Source organism: Sorex araneus, chromosome X (assembly GCF_027595985.1).
Source record: "Sorex araneus isolate mSorAra2 chromosome X, mSorAra2.pri, whole genome shotgun sequence".
Taxonomy (NCBI): domain Eukaryota; kingdom Metazoa; phylum Chordata; class Mammalia; order Eulipotyphla; family Soricidae; genus Sorex; species Sorex araneus.
This window is the reverse complement of record NC_073313.1, coordinates 373,409,530-373,427,602: the sequence shown is the minus strand read 5'-3', so window position 1 is coordinate 373,427,602 and position 18,073 is coordinate 373,409,530. Positions and strand designations below refer to the sequence as shown.

General features: G+C 64.9%; 1 protein-coding gene across 3 annotated transcripts in view; it reads right to left on the bottom strand.

Moving 5' to 3' along the window:
* Positions 1-5,222: 5,222 nt before the first annotated feature.
* Positions 5,223-18,073, bottom strand: part of PLEKHH2 (pleckstrin homology, MyTH4 and FERM domain containing H2) — a 64,984-nt gene continuing 52,133 nt past the window's right edge. For all 3 annotated transcript variants that reach the window (XM_055123149.1, XM_055123150.1, XM_055123151.1), the window contains 7 exons: positions 16,465-16,562; positions 14,044-14,185; positions 12,838-12,983; positions 10,787-10,916; positions 9,034-9,120; positions 6,493-6,630; positions 5,223-5,587 (listed from right to left, as the gene is read on the bottom strand). In XM_055123149.1, the coding sequence (XP_054979124.1) occupies positions 5,423-5,587; positions 6,493-6,630; positions 9,034-9,120; positions 10,787-10,916; positions 12,838-12,983; positions 14,044-14,185; positions 16,465-16,562 (906 nt within the window). In that variant the 3' untranslated portion in view covers positions 5,223-5,422. The remainder of the gene's footprint in view (positions 5,588-6,492; positions 6,631-9,033; positions 9,121-10,786; positions 10,917-12,837; positions 12,984-14,043; positions 14,186-16,464; positions 16,563-18,073) is intronic.

Here is an 18,073-nt window from a genome sequence, read left to right as displayed (position 1 = left end):
GGATGTAGGGACGGGGTGCCCCGGAAACATCTGGAAACACGTTTCGTTTAGACAGTATAGATGTGTATGCAGCGCTCTCCTCAGCTGCCAAAAGATTCTTAACCGTTCAAGGCTAACCACACCTGGATTAGTGCTGACGGCCTGCTTGTTTGTTTTAGCTGACGTCGATGGATGTCTCCAGACGGGACTCGATAACGGATGCTTCTAAACTGCCTGGATCCAGTCTGAGGCTGTTCAGGACCGGGAGACCCTTGCTCTCGGTCTGGGCAGCCCCTGCAGGACAAGGCTCTTCCCTTGGCCAACGGCTTGTTCGGGATTTCCTGGGCGACTCTCAGGACATCCAGGGATGGCTGCAGGAAGGGCAGTGCAGGCTCTCGCTGGTGATGGACAGAGGCGCTTGCCCACCCCTTGCAGAATGAAATGGGCAGCGTGGAGTTTGGTGGGGGGTGCGCACGGCTTGGAGGGGGGAAGTGAAGTGTTGGGGTGACTTTCGGGAAAGCAAGCTGGTAGAGCGCCCTCGTGAGGAAGGAGTCGCTCTGATTGAGCACTGGGTTATGAGAAACCAAGCGGGAGCTTCCGGGGGGCTGCAGGGACCAGGCCAGCGCCTCTGGCGGCCCTTGCGGCTGTACGGGACGCTCTGCAGTGCCGGAGCTCAGGCCGGGAGCTGGAGCACGTGTCCTGCTCCCGAGTGTCGCAGAGGCGGCTCCAGCTCTGCACACAGACAAGCAGGCCCACGGCCCTGAGCGGAAGAGCTGTTACTCCACGTCACTGGGAAGGAGTTGACGGCCGCAGCTCTCGCGACACACGGCCGATGTGCTGTGTGGCGCTTCCACGGGGGACTCGCTCCAGTGCCCCACGTCTTGGTCGGGGTGATTCACTGCGCACGCTCCACCTGCACTGGGCTGACCCAGGCTGTTCTCTGGGGTTTTCCCAACTGAAACGGGGAAAAATGAGGACTTGTCTTTGGGCAGAAGTGAGCACTTCCTGCTGAGCAGTGAGCCACTCTGTCCTGAAAGAACGTGCAGTGTGCCGGAGCCAAAGCGAGGTGCTGTGGCAGGCGCTGGCTGTCCGGGACGCAGCCCTGTCGCCGCCTGGCCCGACCCCGCGCTGCGCTTTCTGAGAAGGCGGCTCTCGAGGTCATCACGTCTTCGTCCTTTTGCCTAAGTTAGTGAAGAGTTAAATCTGGGGTTTGCGACCACCTGTTCTCACCCCCTTACCAGAAACAGAATGTGGGCCTGAGGAGGGAGGGGGGCGCTCGTGTCGGTCATGACGAGAGGGGTGGGCGGACCCACAGGTCAGCTTGGCGGACAGGTGGGAGACCCACCCAGACAGAGGCACCGCTTGGCGTCTGCTGTTAAGGACTCACAGGACCGAGACCTCGCGGGGCGGGGGCGGGGCAGTTGGAAGCCCACTCGAGCTCGCCTGCAGCTCCGCCGAGCTTCCCCATTTCGGTGAGATTTTCCCTCAGAACGGTCAGCTCGCTCTTTCTGGCATTTGACAGGCTCGTGGGATTTCCTACCCTCTGAGCCCCCTCGTCTGGCCCCCTCGGGGGTGGCTGAGCCTCCCGAGACACTGCCCGAGCAGAGTGCTCGTGCTTCTGTGTGGACACACGCGGGCACCAGACTCTGACACCTGCCATTGGGCTGTCCTCCCCCTGCCGCCTCCCACTGCCCTCCGGGGCCAGGCTGTCCTGCGCGTCTGATGTGTCACTGGAGGCGTTTCCTCTTCCCTCTCTCTCTCCTTCTTGCTCTGAGACTTGTGTTTGGGAGCTCCCAGGCAGTGCTCAGGGGCAGGCCTGGGGTGCTCGGGGAGGGTCGAAGGGCCCTCGCCTCGACGCTGTCTCCCTGCTCTCCGCTTTCTTTGGGGGGAGGGGCCACCCCCGGCAGTGCTCAGGGGTTTCTCCCGGCGCTGCACTGGGGAGTCAGCCGGCGGTGCTGGGGGGACCGTAGGGATGGTGGGACTCAAACCCGGGTCAGCGCGTGCAAGGCAAGCGCCCTCCCCGCCGTGCTACCACTCTGTCCCTCTGCTTCTTACTTTTGCAAGATGGAATTTACATATTGAAATCGTGTATTGACAGAATGTCCTCCCCTAATTTTGTTTTGGGGTCCTCCCCAGTGGTGCTGGGGGTCCTGGGGTACTGGGGCTCAAACCCGGGCCTCCTGCCTGGCTGAGTCGCCCCTGCAGAGCCAGCCTGGGCCTGCCCTCCTGCGCAGCCGCCTGTGCCCGTGCCGGGTGCCCAGGGCGAGGTGGCAGCGCCCTGAGAGAGGAGGAGGTGGCTGCGAGGAGCAGGGCCGTGGATGGCGGGAGAGACGTGCGGAGACACCGTCGAGGGCCTCCTGCTCCTCACCGGGAACTCGTACACGGCAGACGACGGCGACAGCAGCTTTGCGGGTGTCCCCAGTGCCAGGACTGCTACTGAGGCGTGACTCGGCCAGTGAGAGCCGCCCCAGGACCACTCCACGGCCACAGGTGCTTTCAGTCACGGCCTTTCCTGAGAGGCAAGGTGCTCCTGGCACAAACTGCCCCAGCGTCCTTCAGGGCACCTGTGACCAAAGCGTTCCAGGGCGGAGGCCTGCAGGCACTGCCTTCCCGTCAAAGGAACCCCAGACAATCGCACTTGGAGGAGACCCTTGAGAAGGCACCACCGAGTTCTCTCGTCCACGGAGAGCTAAACTCACTTCCGGGCAAGGCCCACCTACCCTGACCCGAGCCACAGGCCTCTGCCACCACTCACCTGGGTGAGGTGAGAGAGCTCCGGGGCCCCAGGACCCTGCCAGGACAGCGTGACCTCCCACACCAGACAAAACGCAGCACGGGTGACACAAAGCCAGGGAGGGAGGGACCGAGTGTCACAACGGCAAGCCTCAGCCTCAGGCAGCTCCTGGGGACTCTTGGAAAGATTTGGCGCAAGTGGATTCTGTGTGTCGTTTATTATGATCGGAAGGGAAGAAATGATAGGAGGAATACAGAACCAATGCAACATTCATCTCTCACAGACAATCATAATACTTCAAAAAATTTAAATGGCTATTATGTAATTTCCTAGAAAAAATTTCACATCATCAATTACAGAAAATTGATTTCTTCCTATCAAAATATTTATGTCTTCTCTATCAAAAATAAATGCCAAGTCCAAGGTCCTACTCTTTGAGCTAAGGTTTAACTCCTCACTTAAAGAAGCAGATCCGCGGGGAGTTTCTGAGGATGAATTCACCCTGTCAGGAAAGAAAGTGCTCACACAGACACATTCACAGACACACACACTCACGCACATCCTCACACACATAACAGACTCCCGACATAACACACAAACATATCCCACACTCACCCTCAAATAGACAAACACAGGCCCACATACGATGCATTCTTTTTCTCTTTTTTTTTTTTTTTTTTGCTTTTTGGGTTACACCCAGCAATGCTCAGGGGTTACTCCTGGCGGTGCTTGGAGGACCATATGGGATGCCGAAGATCGAACCCGGGTCGGCTGCGTGCAAGGCAAACGCCCTACCCACTGTGCTATCTCTCCGGCCCCTATGATGCACATTCTTTCACACACTCCTACTCATACACTTTCTCAGCTTCACAGTCTCTCACACACACACACACTCACACTCACACGCTCACTCAATCTTCAACACTCACCCTCACATTCACACACCCAGTCTCTCGAGCTCACACAACTCTCATTCTCACTCATTCTCATACTCTCCCTCACACATCCTCTCACACACGGGTCAGAGTGACTCAGACGAGCCTCAGGAAGGTCTCCTGGGAGTGCAGACACCCCTGTGGCCCAGACAGAAGGCTCCTGAGCGAGCTTCCAAGCTGGGGAGTTCTTCCTCAGACCCCACGTACTTCTGCCCTGAGGCTCAGGGGGGCGAATGACGCCTCCTTCCAGGGTCCAGGCCACTTTCTGGGATCGTCTGAGCTGTGACCCGGGCGCTGCCCCCCTGGGGCTCCCGGCGCAGGACAGGTCGTTCCAGAAAGATCTATGAAAAGCACACGTTGCCCGGAAGGAAGGGCGGGGCAGCGCAGGCAGACAGCAGCTCACGGGTTTCTCCTCTTGGTTTCAGCCCAGTATACAGTGAGGAATGGTCCAAAATAAATACAAACACCGACATAAATAAGACTGCTCAAGGCACACCGCAGGGACACATCCCACCAGGCTCTGGTGGCCAGTCACGGCTCTGCTCTGCTGGGCGCTGGGAGGCCCGTCCATCTGGGCACGGGGGACAGTCAGCCCTGGGCTCCTCCTGTGAATGCTCCTCCTTCCTCAGAAAGGCCACTGGCTCCTTTAGAACACATGCTTGGCCTGGGCCAGAACGGCAGTCCAGTGGGTAGGACGCTTGCCTGGACCCCAGCACTCATGTGGCCCTCTGAGCACCGTCAGGAGTCAGCCCCGAGCATCACAGGTGTGGGCCCCGCGCAAACCAGCAAGCCAGCAAACCAAGTAAAACATGCGTGGGAAGTCATTTCCTCTGAGCCCGCAGGGGAGAGTCTGCAGGCCGGGAGCTGCCCCCCACCCCTCCCACGGGACAGCCTGCAGGCCGGGAGCTGCCCCCCACCCCTCCCACGGGACAGCCTGCAGGCCGGGAGCTGCCCCCCACCCCTCCCACGGGACAGCCTGCAGGCCGGGAGCTGCCCCCCACCCCTCCCACGGGACAGCCTGCAGGCCGGGAGCTCCCCCCCACCCCTCCCACGGGACAGCCTGCAGGCCGGGAGCTCCCCCCTCACCCCTCCCACGGGACAGCCTGCAGGCCGGGAGCTGCCCCCCTCAACCCCTCCCACGGGACAGCTTGCAGGCCGGGAGCTCCCCCCCACCCCTCCCACGGGACAGCCTGCAGGCCGGGAGCTCCCCCCCACCCCTCCCACGGGACAGCCTGCAGGCCGGGAGCTCCCCCCCACCCCTCCCACGGGACAGCCTGCAGGCCGGGAGCTCCCCCCTCACCCCTCCCACGGGACAGCCTGCAGGCCGGGAGCTGCCCCCCTCAACCCCTCCCACGGGACAGCCTGCAGGCCGGGAGCTCCCCCCCACCCCTCCCACGGGACAGCCTGCAGGCCAGGAGCTCCCCCCCACCCTTCCCACGGGACAGCCTGCAGGCCGGGAGCTGCCCCCCACCCTTCCCACGGGACAGTCTGCAGGCCAGGAGCTGCCCCCCACCCTTCCCACGGGACAGCCCGCAGGCCGAGCTGCCCCTCCCCTCCTGCTGCCTGTGCGGGAACCGTCCCCCACGGAGCCGGAGCCTGTGACAGCCAGTGTCTCCAGACAGGCAGCAGCTGTGTCGAGGGGCTGGAATCTCCCCTCCCCAGACTGCACTGGGAAAGGCCAGGGGGTGGCGGGGGTGGGCAGACGAGGCTGCATGTGTGCTCCCCCCCCCCCCAGCCAGCTGGGGTTTCTCTGCAGCCCCCGCGGGCTCCGAGCTCAGAGCAAAGTGGGGCCTTTGGCAGGCCTGGTGCTGGCCGGGCGGGGCTGGGCGCCCTGGCCGGGGGCGGACAGCAGGGCGGGGGCCGAGAGGTGGTGCAGCACAGCCTTCTGCTGGTGGAAGTGGTTTATGTAGCTGGCCATCAGAAGGGTGATTTCCAGAATCTGAAAGAAGCAGCAGAATCGTCAAGCCCCAGAGGCCCTCCTGGGCGGGCGGCCAGACTCCCCTCAGCCACCCCACATTCCCGGGACAGGAGCCGGCCCTCCGGGGGCAGTGCTCATCACACTGTCAGCGGAAGGTGCTGCAGGCTCCGGCTCGCAGTGCGGGATCCTTTTGACCATGTTAGGAAAAGAATCTCCCGCTGCTGCTCAGAGCTGAGGGGCTCCTGCGAGGCCTTTCGTCTGAGGGTCCTGCGGACTCTGCACAGGGCGGGCCTGAGAGGAAGTTCAGGCACTTGCCTGGACGTGGCTGGCCCATCTGGGTCCTCAGCACACAAATGCTTTCGCAGAACCACCAGAGGTCACGCCTGGGCCGAGCCAGGAGTCGCCCCTGAGCACTGTCGGGTGTGGCCCCAAAAAAGACCAATAAAGGGACAAGGGCAGGAACATTTTTGTTTCCTTTCTGTGCAGTTTTACCCACGTGCCTGATGCTCGGTGCTCACTCCTGGTGGGGCTGGGGGACCGTGTGTGGTGCTGGGGTCACAGCCAGGACGACTGACTGGCCCTCTGAACTCTCTCGCCCTGTGCAAGTGACTTGAAACTGGGAACCCACGTCCCGGGGCCCCGGGGCAAGGGGGTTCGTCCCACTGGGCCATCTGGGGCCCGCTGGGCACTCAGCTCCTCCTCGGCTTCTTCACCAACCAAGTGGGAGCGTCCACTCTTGTGCCAGGCCTGGCCAGGGCCCGGCTGCCTGGGCACACGGGCAGCACACGGCAGCTCTGCGGGCCGACTCTCAGCTGCGCTTCCTGCTCCCCTGCAGCTCAGACCCAGGCCAAGGCCAGGAGGACGGCTGGGCAGGACGGGCTCGGGCAGCGCGGCTGGGCGGGACACGCTGGCGGGAGGCCACTTACCTTGGGCTTGGCCATGGCGAAGAGGAGAGTCTCGGTGGGCTTGTCCTTGGAGTGGGGATTGCTGATGACCACCATGAAATCGTCCTGATAGCCCCCGAAAGTGATCAGGTCCTTGTAGGGGTAGCTGACCACCAGCCGCTGCGGGGGAGAGGACGCTCAGGGGCGGAGGGAGAGAGCGGTGTGCGAGGGGCACTGGGCTTGCTGGCCGCCCGGGAACACGCTTTCCCCTCGTGACCCATCTAGCTGGGCAGAGTGGACACTGGCACGCAGGCTGCGGCCGTGTCCGGGAGCTGGAGGTGGGATTCTCGCTCCTATGGGGGTCAAATGCCTGCAGGGGGCACCCTGGGCTTTGCCTCACGGCTGCCTGGCCTGAGCAGAGAACCCACGACCGGACAAGGGGTGGCGGACTCTAGCCCTGCCTGGCCGCGCCCTCGGGCAGCCTGCGCCAGCGTCTCCGCCAAGTCCTTGAATCTGTGGGACCGAGAGCTTCTGAGGAGACGCCGGCTGCCCCCGGTGGCTCCCTCATCTTCCACAGAGCTCTGGGAAGCGCTTGGTCCAGGGCGAGGCTCTGGCGCCAACAGAGACAAAATTCCCGCCAGCAAATGGAGTCGCCTGCCCCTGGTCAAGGCCACGTGATATTCAACTTGCGAGACCATCTGCCCAAATGAACTGGGGGTCCAGCGGCAGCCGGCCAGGCCCCCTGCGAACTCCCTGGAGCAGGCGCCCCGGGGCTTCCGTCCCACCAGACCGCAGCGGCGTTTTCTAGGAACCACTTGACTTCATGAACAAAATAATTTTGACTTTGACGCAATATCCCGCTGCAGGAAACACAGAAATTCAGAGAAGCAGCAGCTCCTTCCCAGCCCGGGGAGAGCGAGGGGGCAGCCGTTACCGTCCCTCACACACAACGCCCTTACTCGCATATTAGCCCGCTCTGACGACCATCAGCCACCAGTGCTCACGGCTCCCCGAGAAGTCGGCTTTACATCTGTAGGCCGAGAGCACTGGGTTTGGGGTGAGAATCCTGAGGGTTAATGGGGCATTTCTGGGTGTGCTAAATTCTGAGACTACTCCCATTCTCTCCTCCAGAGGGGCCACCTGCCCTGCCTGCAGCCCACCACACACACGCCTACCTCCATCCTGAGGGTCCTATCCAGCCCCCGCAGCCCCTCACACACACCCCCCGTGTCCATCCTGAGGGTCCCATCCGCCCCCCCCCGCAGCCCTCACACACACCCCCCGTGTCCATCCTGAGGGTCCCATCCGCCCCCCCCCGCAGCCCTCACACACACCCCCCGTGTCCATCCTGAGGGTCCCATCCGCCCCCCCGCAGCCCCTCACACACACACCCCGTGTCCATCCTCAGGGTCCCACCTGCCCCTGCCAGCAGCTGCCACGGGCACCCCCAGCGTCCATCCGAGCGGTGAGGGAGAATCTCAGCCCTGGAGGCAGGTTCCCACCTCCCGGGAACTCAGCCCTCCGTGGAGCCCTAACCTCTCCCGGGATCCACTCACGATCCAGGAGGCACTCGGGAAGGAAAGTCCTTCACGAAAGGCTTGTTTCCTGCCTGTCCGTTTGGGGGCCACCCCTGGCAGTGCCCAGGGTCACTCCTGTCTCAAAGCTGGGGGTGGGGGCTCGGGGACCAGGCGGGGCGCTGGGGATGGCCCCGGCCAGGTGCGTGCAGGGCAGGCGCCCTCCCTGCCCCTGAGGAGAAACAGTGACTGGGACGCGTCTCCTCTCCAGCCGGGCCACAGGAGGAACTGGCGTCCCAGCGGCTGCCCGAGCTACTCCAGGAGGAGGAAAGGGGACGAACAGCCTGAGCAGCCTCACGCCTCCGAGGCACGACAGACACACGCCGCAGAGGAGACGGGCCTCTGCTGGAGCCCGGGAGAAGCCCCGAGGAACCACGCGTGTGCCCGGGTCTGGGGAGGTGAGTCGTCACTGGGCTCTGGAAGTCCACGGGTGGCGTCGTGGGCGCTGTGAGCCTGGGGGCCCAGGGCCCCCACACAGGCCCCCATGGTACCGCCAGGCTGTCCCGGCAGCTACTCCCCCGTCACCGTCAGAATCAGCCACGTTTGCCAAATGACAGAACGTGGGGCTAGGACATGTTTTCTGTGGGGTGACTGTGGTAGACGGTGGCCTGGTCAGCGCCCTGAGGGGTGGGACCCTCTGTGGGCTGGTCAGTGCTCTGAGGGGTAGGGGGGTGGGACCCTCCGTGGCCTGGTCAGCGCCCTGAGGGATGGGACCCCCGTGGCCTGGTCAGCGCCCTGAGGGGGGGGACCCCCGCGGCCTGTCAGTGCCCTGAGGGGGGACCCCCGCGACCTGGTCAGTGCCCTGAGGGGTGGGACCCCCGCGGCCTGGTCAGCACCCTGAGGGGTGGGACCCCCGCGGCCTGTCAGTGCCCTGAGGGGGGGACCCTCCATGGCCTGGTCAGTGCCCTGAGGGGTGGGACCCCCGTGGCCTGGCCAGCACCCTGAGGGGGACCCTCCGCGGCCTGTCAGTGCCCAACTTCGTCACTGGGAAGACTGGGCTTCCACTTACCAGGGAGTCGTGTTCTAAGACGCTCACTCCATCCTCGTGGACAGCCAGCCACGTGCTGGTGCTTCCCAGAGACAGAGAAGCTGCAGGCTGTAAACGGGTGAAAACACGGGGCAAGCCGGTCAGACTGTGCTGGTCACTCTCAGGCGACCTCTGCCCGGAGGACGGTGGCCAGCGCCCGTGCAGGAGGAGGTGGGGCGGGCGTGTGGGGAGGACAGAGCCGGACATCAAGGGCCCGGTGAGCAGGCGCCTTCCTCCAGGCCACTCGGCTCTCTCTCCCGTGTCTAGCTCGCTGCTCCGGCTGGCAGCTGTGGGTCGCCGTGCCAGTGGCTGCAGGAGGGCAGGGCCGATGCCTGAGCACGGGGCAGGGCTGCTGAGGCCCACACCCCCAAACAGAACCAACAGCAAAAGGAGCAGGAGCACGAGGGGAAGAGCCCCGGGCTCCCGAGGGTGACGCAGGCGCTGAGGGGCCCGTGTGTGCTCACCCCGCCCCGCGCTGCTGCCCTGAGCGTGTGCCGGGCCCGGGGGGAGCAGCCTGAGAGACGCTGCCTCACGGCGTCACTCTCCATTCCAGTGACTCGGGCGCTGGAGGGGCCGAGCTCAGCAGGCTCAAAACGCCGTGAGACGGCCAGCAGGGTCCAGGCCTGCCACAGGCGAGTCTGCACAGTGGGAAACGCCCGAGTGGGCGGGCGCACGCGTGTGAGAGGCTACAGACACGGACTGGTCATGGCAGCGGGGCTGAACGCCCTGGCCAACAAAGGAACGCACGAACGACTCCCGCCGTGACGGCTGAGGGAGCCCAGCCCCCCACGCGGTCTGCTCATCTCCCAACGGAAACGCTGGCAAGTGTTCCCACCCCCCTCCCAGCGCAGGGCCCACGGGCAGGGAGCACAGTGTCGCGAGCGCCAGCGTCCTCGGGAGAGAGGACCAGGGTGACGGCCGTGCAGGGCCCCGGGGCCGAGGGGGGAGGTTGCACGTGACACAGGCTTCGTCACCTGTGAGCCTTGGGGACAGTGGCTGCAGCGCCCCTGCTGGGCAGAGAGATGGGGCAGGGCAGGGGTGCGGCATGAGCACAGAGGGTCAAACGGGGAGAGGAAGGGGTGCGGGATGGGGGCCGGGAGGCCTTGTCCCTCCGCAGGGGGCTGGAGCCATGGCTCAGCAGGGGCGTTCACTGTCCCGGCACCCCAGATGGCCCCTGAGCCCTCGGGAGGGACCCCTGAACGCAGAGTCAGGAGTCAGCCCAGCCACCGCCCGGGACTGGGCAGGAGGCTGCAGCCCGGGACCCGAGCCTGCGGGCAGGGCGGGGCTGGGTGTGTGCTGAGCACGGGGCAGCCCAGCGCGCGCCACAGTGCTCCTGCCGACCCTGACCCGAGCCGGGAGCACATGGGGGCGTGACGGGGACCAGAGCTGAGGGGCCGGCACCCGCCTGTCACAGCCGCTCGCTCCCTCCCTCCTCCCCGCCCCTCCTGGCTGCCCTGCTCACCCACAGCTGCTTTGCCGCTGGTGTTGGAGGGGAAGTTTGTGCAGGGCAGGGCGGCGAGGGCAGCCGGGGGCAGAGCACTGTGCCCATGAGCCCGGGCGCCTGAGGGAGGAGGGGCAGCTCGGCTCCGGCCTGTGGGGTGCTGAGGACTCGGGGGCGGCTCTTCACTGCTGGGGGCAGCTTGGGCGTGTCCCCGTTTCTCCCCAAAGTCCACCCACGGGGCCGGGGCTCCGACACAGAGCAGGGGCGGCGGGAATGTCCCCCAGACGGTCTCACCTTGGCCGGGAACAGCTTGGCACCAAAGAAGGGCCACTTCCTGGCCACCGTTAGGTAGATGCGCACACACTCGGCCGCGCTGTGTCCCCGGAGGGCCGCCCACCGGCTGGACAGTCGCTGGCAAAGCTGGCTGAAAGGGAGGAGAGGGAGAGATGCTGAGGAAGAGAAGCGCGCGGGGGTGGGGGCAGCCCCACCTCAGTCCCTGCATGCTCTGGCGGCCGCCTTCCCGGAGACCCGTGAGCCGGGCCCGTGACCGGCCTCCACTGTAAGCCGCGGAAAGGTCATTTCAGCAGCGTCACTTTCCTTCAAGAAACACAAAAGGAAAAGACGGAGAATGACCCAGCACTGCAGCTGGAGGGGTCCGAGAGCACAGCCCGTCAGGCCACTGGGAGAGGCACCGTCCACTAGCCACCCGCCACTGTCCAGTCCACCACTGGCCCTTGCACACTGCGAACCCTCGTTCCCACTGACCCATCCACCAGTGACCCTCATCCACCATGAGCCTTCACCCACCACGAGCCTCTACCCACCACTCACCTCTCTCCCACGGCCCACACTACTCCCACCGCTACTCCCACCTACAGCTAACCCGGCCCACCACTGGCCCCACCCCCACCAACCCCCACCCACCACTGACCCTCAGTCCATCACCGGCCCTCCCCCACCCAATTCCAACACTCACCTCCAGCCGTCACCCTCTCAGATCCAGCCCGACCCACTGACTCCCACCCACCAGAACCCCCATCTCTCACTCAACCCTCCATTTACCACTGAATCCCATCGGCCATTTAACCCTCCATTCACCACTAATTTCCGTCCACCACTTAACCCTCATCCATTAGCCCCCAATTCAGCACTAACCCCACCCCCCACCAAGCCAATCGCTTCAGCCCTCCACTATCGGAGCCCCCATCACCCAACCTGCCACCCACCCCTGCAGCCATCCACCACTGGGCGTCTGTTCCACACGTAACCATGCCACTAACCCCGGTCACGCCCCACTGCCCGCCCACACCCACTGCCCGCCCACGCCCACCCACGCCCACTCCCCACTCCCACCGGTGAGACTGATGCCCACTGTTCTGGCTTGGGGCACACATAGCAAACGGAATTCACCTCAATTGTCTAATCTACACGTTCTCTAAAATCTGAACCCCACAAGCTACACTCAACTAAACACTGTTTCTTTAATCAGCACTGGAGACAGTCAGCGGCAGGACACCTGCTCGCATGCAGCGGGGTTCAACCCCGGCACCCCACACTGTTTCCAAGCACGGCCAAGAGTGGTCTTGGGAGCAGAGCCAGGAGTCAGCCCTGAGCATTGCTGGTGTGCGTCCCCCCCCCCCCCCGGCCCACTGCAAACACAGTCATGCGCAAAGTCTCAGGGGGAGAGTTTACTGTATCCCACCTTTTATAAATGGGATCCTCTAAAACAAAACAAGAACTGTCTCGGCACCAGAGAGAGCTCAAAGGCCGAGTGCCCGGGGGCCCAGGTTTGAGCCTCAAGCAGCGCTTGGTACCTGGCATAGCACTGAGAGCACCCTGAAGGGAGCACCCTGAGGAGAGCAATGAGGAGGGAGCACCCAAGCAGAGAGCTGGGAGTACCCTCGGAGCACTGCCGGCGGGGCCCCTCCGCAAGTTCTAGTGGAATCTGCTCCTGACCGATTTCCCGTCCCTATCCGCAGAGTCGGTTTCCTGAGAACGGGCTGGACGGGGTCAGGCAGGCGGTGCGGGACGGGGCCAGGGCTGTGTGCACCCGGCCCAGGTGACCCCAGCCCTACAGGGCCCCCAGGAACCCCCAGAATGACTCCTGGCCTTCAGAGCACCCCACAAAGACCCCAACAACAACAAGAGAGGGCCCCCTCGTTTGTGTCGTATCCAAAGTGAGTCTGACCGGGAAGGTCCAGGCCGCATCTTAGGTTTGAAAAGATCCGTAACCGGCAGCTTGGGATTCAACCCTTAGGAAACAACCAGGCCTCGTCCCCGCTCATCTTTAAGACTGGCTGGTGCGAGTACCTGAGACTCGGGGGACCCCCGCCCCCCGCTCTCACCGTAGCTGGTCCTCCGAGGCTCCGTCTCTGTACCGCCGAGGGTAGAACTTGTCCAGCACCTGCCGCAGGGTCTGGCTGGCCTTGCAGTGGTTTGGGATCTGGTCAGCGGGAGTTGACAAAGGCCTTTCAAAATCCCCCACGTCTACCTATTGGGAAATCCGGGCCAGAGAAAATACCGGATGTTAAGAGAAAATTCGTTTTTCTTTCTAACCTGTGGCATCCACGTGGTGGGCAACAGGGCTGCAGGCACGTTCCGCTGGGACCAATTTCCATGCAGCCTGGAACCCACGTGGCTGCCACAGCTCGGTCCTGTCCCCACCAGCTCCGCGGGCCTCAGCCCGGCCGCTCCGCTGCAGCACGACACCCGTCACCACCCGCTATTTTGTTCGTTTGTTTGTTTTCTTTTTGGGTCACACCCGGCGACGCTCAGGGGTTACTCCTGGCTCTGCACTCAGGAATTACCCCTGGCGGTGCTCAGGGGACCATATGGGATGCTGGGAATTGAACCCGGGTGGGCCACGTGCAAGGCAAACACCCTCCCCGCTGTGCTATCGCTCCAGCCCCCCCACCCGCTATTTCTAAGGTGCCATTTGCACCGATAACAAGGCAGAGAGAAGATGCTGGTCACGGGGCCATGGGGAGAGCTCACGGCTGTTTCAGTTCCCACTCTTTTTTTTTCCTTTTTGGGTCACACCCGGCGATGCTCAGGGGTCACTCCTGGCTCTGCACTCAGGAATTACCCCTGGCGGGGCTCCGGGGACCATATGGGATACGGGAATCGAACCTGGGTCAGCCACGTGCAAGGCAGACGCCTCCCCGCTGTGCTACTGCTCCGGTCCCCTCAGTTCCCACTCTTGCTCCCACCTGGGAAGGGGCCCTCTGCTCTCTCCCTCCCTCAGCCTAACACTGCTCAGGCCTCAGTCCACCATCAGGCTACAGAGCAGCGCCTTCACCCATTTATCGAGCCCACTCACTCCCCACCCCCCAGGCACCCACATTCATGACTTCCGGAAGCAGAAGTCCTCACAGTGACCTCAGGAAGGCCCCGGGGCCAGCGCGTCCTCCCGTCTCCCCTCCCCTCTGATGCCTGCGCACCGGCTGGCACGGGAAGAAGCCAGAGACAGGGGCAGGGAGGGGGCCAGGGCCCTGGTGGAGGGCCGGGCCGGGCTGCCCCGTGACCCGGGCAGGGGGGGGCCACCCGCTCACCTGTGCCAAGAGGGCCGCCATCTCCAGCGCCAGCTCCCGGCTCAGGGGGAAGAGGCCGTGCAGGGCCTGCTCGTTGGTCTGGTAGGCCAGCAGCAGCCTCTCCCGCTCCGTCTCTCCGCGGGCTTGCAGGGAGAAGTAGAGCCTGCAACGGGGAGGGCGCTGACGGGTGCGGCCTGGGACTCCCGCAGAGCTGGGCCTCCTCGCTCGCTCCTCAGGCCGCGCCAGCCCGGGCTGCCGCACCCGCCTCACCAGGGGCCTGGGCCCGGGCCTGGAGCGGGCAGCGCCGCTCAGCCTGTGACACCAGCCCGACGTCCCCTCCTGGCCCTTCTGGGGCCCGACTCGGGCCAGGGGCCGACCCGCCGTGCTGAGGGTCCCCTCGGAGACGCAGGCCCAGAGCCCGCAGGAGGCCACAGCAGCAGGAGGGGGGCTGCCAGGGGGTCCCGGTGCAGCATGCAGACCCCCACCCCCGCTTCCCGCTCTGCTCCGTGGGCCCCAAGGTCTCACCCCTCTGATTCCTGCCCTATCCTCGCTCCAGACCCAGTGCTCAAGCGGCCCTGAGCCCGGTGTCCAGCCAGGGCCAGCAGCGGGTCAGACCCACCTCGCCAGGCGCCTCATTCCAGGCCCTGGAAGGACTTAGCCAGAGCGGCCCCCACGGCGAGGGTGGCGGGTGACTGGCGTTTCCGAGTCAGCGAGGACAGCCTGGCCACTGGCCAACGGCCACACGTCCCGAGGACGTGACCCTCCCTGGAGGGCATCGCCCACCTCGAGGACCCCAAGTTCTGCACAGCCCACCCCAACCCTCACAGGCCCGGCCCCGCCCTCCCGGATCCCACATCAGGCCTAGAGGAAACTGCAGGGCCCGACCCAGGCCGGCCGGACCCTCGGCAGAGCCAGGCCGGAGCCCGTGAAGCCCAAGGGCAGCAGCTGCCGGAGTCTCAGACACTCGCCCAGAGCCTGAGGCGGGCACCTGCCCTGCCTGCAGCGCCACCGACACGGAGAGAGAGGACAGAGGAGGGGGAGACGGGCAGAGAGAGGAGGGGGAGAGGGGCGGGGAGAGAGAAGGAGGGGGGAGGCGGGCAGAGAGAGAGGAGGGGGAGAGGGGTGGGGAGAGAGGAGGGGGGAGGCGGGCAGAGAGAGAGGAGGGGGGAGATGGGCGGGGAGAGAAAAGGGGGGAGAGGAGTGGGGAGAGAGAGGAGGGGAGAGGAGTGGGGAGAGACGGGGGGAGACAGGTGGAGAGAGAGGAGGGGGGAGAGGGGTGGGGAGAGAGGAGCGGGGAGACAGGTAGAGAGAGAGAGGAGGGGGGAGACAGGCAGAGAGAGAGGAGTGGGGAGAGGGGCAGAGAGAGAGGAGGGGGGGAGGCGGGCAGAGAGAGAGGAAGGGAGGAGACAAGCGGGGAGAGAGAGGAGGGGGGAGACAGATGGAGAGAGAGAAGAGGGGGTAGATGGGTGGGGAGAGAGGAGGGGGGAGATGGGTGAAGAGAGAGGAGGGGGGAGACGGGTGGTGGAGAGAGGAGGGGGACACAGGTGGTGGAGAGAGGGGTCTGGCAGTTGGAAGGGTCCGGAAAGGCGGATATTTCTCTCACTGAGGAGAGCAGTAGGAATCCAATAGCTCTGCTTCTCTGGGGGGGAAGGGGGTCATGCCTGGCAGTGTTCAAGGCTACTCCTGACACAGTGCTCGGGGCCTGGCAGTGCTGGCCCGAGGTCAGGCTCTCGCATGCAGCTACTCTCCGGCCTCTGAGCTCTGTCGGGCCGCAGTGAGGTCAGTGGGGAGCAGGACAGGGCTCGGCACCCCAGGGAGTGTGAGATTCGCCCGGACGGGCTCTGGGGAGGCTACTAGATGCCATCCGAAGGCAAGTTTTGGCAAAACCCAGTTGTTGGGGACATAGCTGGGCACCAGCTCCCCTGGGGCAGCAGGGCTGTTCCAAGGGCGGCACAGACGCAGCCTAACCGGCCGGGCACAGGGAGCACCCCGGGCGCGATGGCGGGCACACAGCTTACACGCCTGCAGACATGACGGCGGGCATGCAGCTTACACGCCTGCAGACATGACGGCGGGCACGCAGCTTACACGCCTGTGGGCGTGATGAGGGGCACGCAGCTTACACGCCTGCAATCGTGATGGCGGGCACGCAGCTTACACGCCTGTGGGCGTGATGAGGGGCACGCAGCTTACATGCCTGCAGATGTGATGGCGGGCACACAGCTTACACGCCTGCAGACGTGACGGTGGGCACGCAGTTTACACGCCTGCAGACGTGATGGCGGGCACGCAGCTTACACGCCTGTGGGCGTGATGAGGGGCACGCAGTTTACACGCCTGCAGACGTGATGGCGGGCGCGCAGCTTACACGCCTGCAGACGTGATGGCAGGCACGCAGCTTACACGCCTGCGGGCGTGACGGCGGGCACGCAGCTTACACACCTGTTCTTGTACGTCAGCCGCACGGTCCGCGAGCTCTCCCACTTCCCGGCCTGCTGCTCTCTGGACGCCTGCTCCCACTTGGAGATGATGTCGCAGACCTGCAGAGACACGGAGGTGGACGACGCTCCTCACAGCAGCACGCCTGGGGCTGCAAACCTCCCTCCGAGCGCGTGGACAGGAACTGCCGGGGGCCTCCGTGCAGCGGGCGGGGCCCTGCAGGCCTCCCTTCGGCCGGCCCCCCAGATGCGTGGCGCTTGGGCTGGGGCCAGCTCTCCCCCAGGAAGGGCCCGGCAGGCGGGACAGGGGTGCAGGTATTCCTACACGGCAGTCCCCAGGGCCCGAGGCCGGGTGAGGGCTCTGGCCGGGGAGGGCGGCCTGGACAGGACCACAGTCTCCAGAGGCAGGGACGAGCACGCGGCCGGAGCCGGGCAGGCCCAGATGTGGCCTTGGGAGGAGCCTGAGCCAGGAGAAGCCGCTCACGCTTGACTCCGCCTCTCAGTGCAGAGCCCCGGGCCGTGGGCCGAGGGTGGGCAGAGTCCCGGGAGAGCACGTGTGTGCTCTGAGCTTGGGACCCGGCACGGAAGCCCCTTCTTCCCGACACTCCCCACCTCGGGCCACAGAGCCGACCCCCGGGCGGTTTGCTCGCGTGGACACGACGGGTCACTCCTGCTGATCAGGGGGGTGGCTGTGACCTGCTGCTTGAGGACAGTGACCCCATGAGGGCCCGAGGAGTCTGATGTGGGCGCTCAGGGCCGACCCTGGCTCTCTCAGGGGCTCAGGAGTCAGGGATCGAACCCGAGTTGACCGCGTGCAAGGCCAGCGCCCTCTCTGCTCTGGCCCCTCCTGACGCTAAAGACGGCCCAGATCCCGCCGTGCTCCGCTCTCCTGGGCTCCCGCTCCAGCCACGGCACCCAGAGCTCCTCACGGGGGGCACTCACGGCCTGCGCCCTCACCGCCGGGACAGCAGGCGGGGTACACTCTGTGCCCTCACCCCCGGAGAACAGGCGGGGTACAGTCTGTGCCCTCACCCCCCGAGAACAGGCGGGGTACAGTCTGTGCCCGTCACCCCTGGAGAACAGGCGGGGTACAGCCTGTGCCCTCACCCCCGGAGAACAGGCGGGGTACAGTCTATGTCTGTCACCCCTAGAGAACAGGCGGGGTACAGTCTGTGCCCATCACCCTCGGGAAAACAGGCGGGGTACAGTCTGTGCCGGTCACCCCCGGAGAACAGGTAGGTACAGTCTGTGCCTGTCACACACAGAACAGGCGGGGTACAGTCTGTGCCTGTCACCCCCGGAGAACAGGTGGGGTACAGTCTGCGCCCGTCACCCCCAGAGAACAGGCGGGGTACAGTCTGTGCCCCTCATCCCCGGAGAACAGGCGGGGTACAGTCTGTGCCCTCACCCCCGGAGAACAGGCGGGGTACAGTCTGTGCCCTCACCCCCGGAGAACAGGCGGGGTACAGTCTGCGCCCGTCACCCCCGGAGAACAGGCTGGGTACACTCTGTGCCCCTCATCCCTGGAGAACAGGCGGGGTACAGTCTGCGCCCCTCATCCCCGGAGAACAGGCGGGGTACAGTCTGCGCCCGTCACCCCCGGAGAACAGGTG